Source organism: Marmota marmota, unplaced genomic scaffold, assembly GCF_001458135.2.
Source record: "Marmota marmota marmota unplaced genomic scaffold, marMar, whole genome shotgun sequence".
In the NCBI taxonomy this organism is placed as follows: Eukaryota; Metazoa; Chordata; class Mammalia; order Rodentia; family Sciuridae; genus Marmota; species Marmota marmota.
The window spans coordinates 10,089,322-10,096,277 of NW_025999960.1; the positions used below are offsets into that span (position 1 = coordinate 10,089,322).

Consider the following 6,956-nt stretch of genomic DNA (forward strand, 5'->3'; position numbering starts at 1 on the left):
GCCTGGTTTGGGAAAGGATTGTAGGCCCCCACCTATCTCCCAGCTTCACGCCCTCCTGCCCTGAAGATGGGAAAGATTTCTGTGTCCTAGGTCTGATCATGTGATTGTGTTCAGTGAATAGAACCTAAGTAGACATAAGCACTACTTGTGTGGACATACATATTGGAAGCTTTTTTCTGCCTTCCTATCCTTTGACTTTTGTCATAGGAAGAATGTGCACAAGACAAAAGTTGTTTTCCATACCCACTGCAACAATTTCTTTTTTTTTATTGGTTGTTCAAAACATTACAAAGCTCTTGACATATCATATTTCATACATTAGATTCAAGTGGGTTATGAACTCCCAATTTTACCCCAAATACAGATTGCAGAATCACATTGGTTACACATCCACATTTTTACATAATGCCCTATTAGTAACTGTTGTATTCTGCTACCTTTCCTATCCTCTACTATCCCCCCTCCCCTCCCCTCCCATCTTCTCTCTCTACCCCATCTACTGTAATTCATTTCTCTCCTTGTTTATTTTCTCATTCCCCTCACAACCTCTTATATGTAATTTTGTATAACAATGAGGGTCTCCCTCCATTACCATGCAATTTCCCTTTTCTCTCCCTTTCCCTCCCACCTCATGTCTCTGTTCAATGTTAATCTTTTCTTCCTGCTCTTCCTCCCTGCTCTGTTCTTAGTTGCTCTCATTATATCAAAGAAGACATTTGGTATTTGTTTTTTAGGGATTGGCTAGCTTCACTAAGCATAATCTGCTCTAGTGCCATCCATTTCCCTGCAAATTCCATGATTTTGTCATTTTTTAGTGCTGCGTAATACTCCATGGTGTATAAATGCCACATTTTTTTTTATCCATTCATCTATTGAAGGGCATCTGGGTTGGTTCCACAGTCTAGCAATTGTGAATTGTGTTGCTATGAACATCGATGTGGCAGTATCCCTGTAGTACGCTCTTTTAAGGTCTTCAGGGAATAGTCCGAGAAGGGGAATAGCTGGGTCAAATGGTGGTTCCATTCCCAGCTTTCCCAGGAATCTCCATACTGCTTTCCAAATTGGCCGCACCAGTTTGCAGTCCCACCAGCAATGTACAAGAGTACCCTTTTCCCCACATCCTTGCCAGCACTTGTTGTTGTTTGACTTCAATAAAACAACTTCTTAGAATTCCTGAAGTGATTTTATGCATAGAGACTTGTGGTGAGGGATTTCTTTCTTACATGTAAGGACAATGAAAACAAAGTGCTAAATCACCACACAAATATTTTTATTATTTAAATGTTTATAAATTACAAGATTTTAATTATGAATGAAAACATTTCTGGAAAATGTAACATTTCATATTAATGTTTGTTACTGGTTTAAGGCACATAGTGCATAATACTTCTTTTCTGATACAGAGATCCCCAAATGTTTATTTAACCACATTGGCACAAAATTGCTTTAGCACCTTACATGGTACAATATATCCTTCATAAATGTTTGGGGAAAAAACACTTTGTGGGTAAAATGAGTACACCAGTATCTTGTAAAATTCTGTTAGTGGATTCTGTTTATTTTATTTTATTTTATTTTATTTTGGTTTACAGAGTAGGTTGTCATAGATAAATATTATTAGTAACCTGTCTTTTTAAGTTACATTATTACATAATACACAATTCTAAATTATTCACATAAAATACCATAATGCCCAAGAATTTGACTCTAAACAGTTAATTTTTATACTGCCCTTTATTTTCTGACATTAAGAAACCTCCAATATAAAATAACTTGACATTTCTTATAAAATTTGGTGTCTTAAAATATAATTTTACTTTTACCAAAATAAGATCTTTAAACTTTCAAGAATTTCTACTTTTCTATTTGGTTAATAAAATATAGTACATAACTTTGAAAAAATAGATTTTTAAAGACTAGATATATAACATATACAAGGGTTATAAAGGCATAAGAGTATATAAACAGTTTAAAAAGAACATGTTGCTCTTATAAGTACAATTGAATTAGAGGTAGGTTTTAAAAATCAAATTCTAATATATCATATCTTCTCTATTATACCCACAAAATTTTATGTTTAGTATTTAACCCAAACACAAATTCTTAGCACAAAATTTGTACCACATTTTTAGGACTTTTGTTTTCCATTGAAGCACCATAATCCCCAATTAAAATTAAAGGAAAAATAAAACAAGGTGTCTAATCTGTATCAGCAGAAAGTATAGTGGCTATGTACTTCTTTGATATAACTATTTATTTGATATTCACCTGACAGTTTTAATAATGTTTATAGTAGTTTTGTATACATTTCCCGAATTTAAACTTATTCCATTTTAAGAAATAGAATAAAAACCTCATTGTACAATAGGATATTGAAGAGGTTTACATATATGTTTAACAGTATGACATAATTGTGGTCCAGTGTAAGCTGTTAACAGCACTGTTGTCTGGCATAATTCATCACACATGCTTGGATTCCCTATCATAAATTATGTTCTTCGAAGTGATCCTGATGCATATATCTATTCGTTTTGAAAGCCTTGAAAAACTCAAGTGATTTGAATCCATGATGAGCACCTTGAATAAAAGACAGATATACTGGACATGGAAATCACAGGAAGAGAGAAATAAAGAAATGAGCACCAATTGTTTGCATGTTCCAGAAAAATCTCTCCCCATTGGGGCATACTTCCTACTTCTGAATGTTCATATCACTTGAATTGGGAGCCCAGTAGTCATGTGAGGAACACACTTTCCACAGAACCCTCCACATCTACCATAGACTTTGGTTCCATCCTGAAAATAGGAAGAGACAGAAGTACAGGAGAATATTATACAAGTTGGTATCCATGTGCACAAAGCAGAATATAGAAATGTTTTGTATCATGTCACTGAACTCATTAGTTAAGGTGTCTAACAACTGCCTTTGATATAAAAAATCAGGTCATTTCAATATTAGTTCAAATTGGTGGTCATGGCAAAGTTTAAATTAGATAACCTAAGATTCTGAAAGTTATATTAGATAATAAGATTCATTTTAGCTACTTGATGATTGTAAACCACAAAATAGACACTTCATCACAATTCATATATTTTTCACCAAGGTATCTGCATCATTGAGTCATTAAAGCCTTTCCCAATTTTCTATCCAATTGTTACATAATTTTATATAAGATTCTCTTAAGTTAATTAAAAGATATTATACAATATTGACCTTAAAGGTAAAGAATTCATATTCTACCCTTTTACTGCCTCATGAAGCATTGCCATGGAGAAAAGCAAAGAAGGTGATGAAATGGAGGGGGGAAAGCTGGGCTGAGAGCAGTAATCACAATTAGAGAAGAACTAGAAAGAGATGCTTGAGTAGAGTAGTTCAACGAGTGGGTGAGGTAGGCGGGGATGGGTCTAAGCAGAAGGTCCTCTCAGATGACTCTGTCTTCAGGACCCAAAGTCAAAAGACTAAAGACGTTTTTGTAGAATGAGACAAAAATAGATCGAACTCCTTTCATTTCTTAAGGAGGTAAGTTTTTGTTGTTGTTTTTAGTCTAGGTAGGAAAGGAAGAGTAGAGAAGGCAATTTTTGGTTCTTGGAACACATTAAAATGGAAATTGCTAGAGACCAGGTGTTTTAAAGTTGCCTTTCCTTTCAAAGGCTCATTTAACTCCAGAGAATCTGAGTAAGCAGAGAGCGAATGACTGTGAAACCTCAATTTTGTATACTTCTCTATTTCCAAGCAGATTGTTGAAGTAAAAACTTAATCTTGATTGAATTTACTGGCTAAAGAAAATATGTTTGCATTTCCATAAGTATATTTGGGTTTGATAAGGTTCGATTTTATACCAGGCCTGGGATTTCAAAAAAGGCTTTTATGTGGAACATTTTGATTGAAGTACTTCTCCATAAATTAAATAAAAAACAATCTTTAGACAAAAAGTTAAATAGGAACAAAATGAATGATTTTACTAAATATTTACATCTTCTGATGACTTCAGCCAGGATTCCAGTCTTTACGTTTAACCAAAAGATATCTAAAAGCTGCCTACAAGGTTAGAAAATTTCATTGAGCTCTCTACATTTATACTGCTCAGGATATACCTTAAATAAGTAATTAATTTTTCCTATTCTTTTGCCCAAAAGGATTAAACCTAAATATGCTGAATAAATGATTTAAAATAGTCATTTTTGAAAGCCTACTATATTACCCATAAAAGAAAAATAATAAACAATTAAATTATTTAATTATTAATTAAAACATAATTTTAGAGTCTTCAGAAATAAAATATTTTAAAGGTTATATGTGAGAATATTGCATTTCATATTCAAATAATATTCGTATAAATAAAATATAACAGAAGTCACTTTTATTAAAATAAATAGAGTAAGCACGATTTGTTTCTGGTAAAGATTACATGCAAAATGGTGAAAACACTCATAACCTAGATCCAGATTCCCTGTGGGTGGAGCCAAGTTACCCAAGGCACTGTAAGTACTGGAAGGCATCTCTTGAAATGTACATGTTAGTATACCTACCAGCTAAAAATTAAGTGGATTCTACTTTGCATAGTACTTGTGCTATTGTTCAAATAACTATGAAAATAAATTATAAAAATAGTTACAGCTACATGCAGAAGTACTATATAATTTTACTTATATAGTTAAAATAACAGTGTTATCTATATAAAGATAGGGAAATATGAGTAAGACATAAATACTCCTTATTCTTGAAATCACTGTGAAGGATATTTGTTAGATGACAAATGGCTTCAACACTTCATCACTAAATCAAAGCAGTGAAGTAAATAAACCAAAAATTTACCCTCACTTTGAAATATTAAACACTATAAATATCTAATAATTAAAGTGGAATTAAGACCACTATCTCTGACTGCAGTATCTGCATGTGAAGTCATGATCTTCAAGCCTGAGAAAGACAAAGTCTGCATGTCCTCACATTTGGTACTTCATGTTAAGATATCTATACCCTGTGTATGGATGAATTTTTTTGTGTGTGAAACCTACAGTTGTACCGCAATAAAAATGAACCCAATTTCACTTTATAAATGGATGTTGTACCCCATTGTATGTCATATACTCACTATATACAACAACTCTCCAGTCATTAGCTCCATGAAATTTAAATTTGAGGTAGAGGACCTTTACTGCTGCTTTGCAGCAAAGAAATAGCTCCCACAGGCTCTTTGGTTGAGCAGGACTTACTTGGGATCTGTGTATTGTGACAGAGGCATACCTCCCCTGAGCAAGCCACTTTGCTGTGCTGGATATCTTCATCCCGGTTCCTGCCAAGTTAATGCTGAACTGTCCCTGGATTGTAAACAAAGCAAAACAAAAATAGATGGATTCATAAACTATTTAACAATGTTCTGTTCTGGAAACATCAAATGACTCAAATTACTTTTTCCAAGGGTCTTCTTTTATAAAATGAAAAATATTGATGCAACTTTATTGTCTTGAAAATGAGCCAGTTAAGGATCTTAAAAAATTGATTACCAGTGTCTTCTCAATTACAAATGATGACAAAATTAATACCATAGTGTTTCTTTGCTGAAGTTCAACCCCACATAGGATTCTACAGCTCGACAAGCAGAGCTAATGGCTCTGTAGCAGTTGGCAAGTCCCGACAGAGAGTTATCCACAGGGACTATCAATTGCTAGACTTCAGTACTCCTCTTGTTTCAGTTCCTTCCTTTCCTCTCTCCCTCCCTCCCTTCCTTCTTCCCTCCCTCCCTCTCCCCCCCCTTGCTATGGGGGAGTGAATTGGCATTTCATACAGGAAGTGTGGCCCCTCCTCAGTGGCCTTATAGCTTCCCATCTCTAAAGCCCTTTTCCCTCTTGCTATAAAGGTGATGGTAGTTTCCTGTTCTTGCTAAAACCTGGGTTACTTAAACATCCCTATTTTGTTTATTGCCTTTCCATCATTTCAGTTATTAATATCAAATTAAATGTCTTATGTTTATAATACCAAGAAGGGCCTCTTTTCCCTGAGGACCCTGACTCCCACACTAACTTTTCATATCCAAAGGCTGTGACCATGTGGATCCTCATAACTGATTGTTTCTGTTCTTAAATCTGAAAAGAATAAAATGGAATCTAGAAAAACGAATTCACCAGTACCCAAGTTGGCAGCATTGTTTTCTATCAGAAGGGTCAACAAATGATATGAAATCTAAATTGAATAAATCATAACCAAGCAATAAACCTGCCTTTCTATATGGAATTGTTATGATGTTACTCTCTTCCTTCTAGACCCTTGGGATTTCACTGGCCGACATTTTTAGAGCTCTTCCTAAATAAAACACATTAAATACCACTTACCAACTCTTCCTTTGCTTACGGCTATTTTCATTTAGAAAAATACCACCTTGCATATTGCAAATGCATTGTGTAAACCAGTGATCCATAAAGAAAAACTATTTGGCTGAGTATCATCACAACCAATATTACAAAGACCTTTTATGCCAGTCAGTCCAGAGCTGTTAAATTTGGATTCTTTTAGCATGTCCACACCTGTTTTATTTACTGGAAAATGTATCAAGTAGTTTTTGCTTAAAACTAACCAAAAACTCCGTGTCTTAAGGCAATGACCATTTACTGCACAAATTTTTGTATTGACCGTATGGACTGGGTTTATCGCTAAAACTTACTTGTGCTCCATGGACTCACTTATGCTTGTAATCAGCTTCTGGTCAGTGAAATGACTGCTTCTGCGGATTATATATGGCCCTCAGCAAGCTGGTTTATGATGACCTCATCTGGTACTGTGGGGTGACTGGAGCTTCTCTCCAAATGAATTTTCATCATGCGGTAGGATTGGCAAGCTTTTTTACATGGCATCTTAGAGTTCCAAGAGCAGCAAGTAGGCAAGACCCGTTGTACAAAAATCTTCCCAGACTCTGTTTGCATTTATGTTTGCAAAGATTGCAATGGACAAAACTAGT

At 34.6% G+C, this 6,956-nt stretch overlaps 1 protein-coding gene across 1 annotated transcript in view; it reads right to left on the reverse strand.

Annotated features, from left to right (window-relative positions):
• Positions 1-2,140: 2,140 nt before the first annotated feature.
• The window catches only part of Adamts20 (ADAM metallopeptidase with thrombospondin type 1 motif 20), a 154,544-nt gene continuing 149,728 nt past the window's right edge, over positions 2,141-6,956 (reverse strand). Inside the window, exons 38-39 of the mRNA XM_048802443.1 lie at positions 5,218-5,322; positions 2,141-2,796 (exon numbers count right to left, since the gene is read on the reverse strand). Coding sequence (XP_048658400.1) covers positions 2,707-2,796; positions 5,218-5,322 — 195 coding nt within the window. The 3' untranslated portion in view covers positions 2,141-2,706. The remainder of the gene's footprint in view (positions 2,797-5,217; positions 5,323-6,956) is intronic.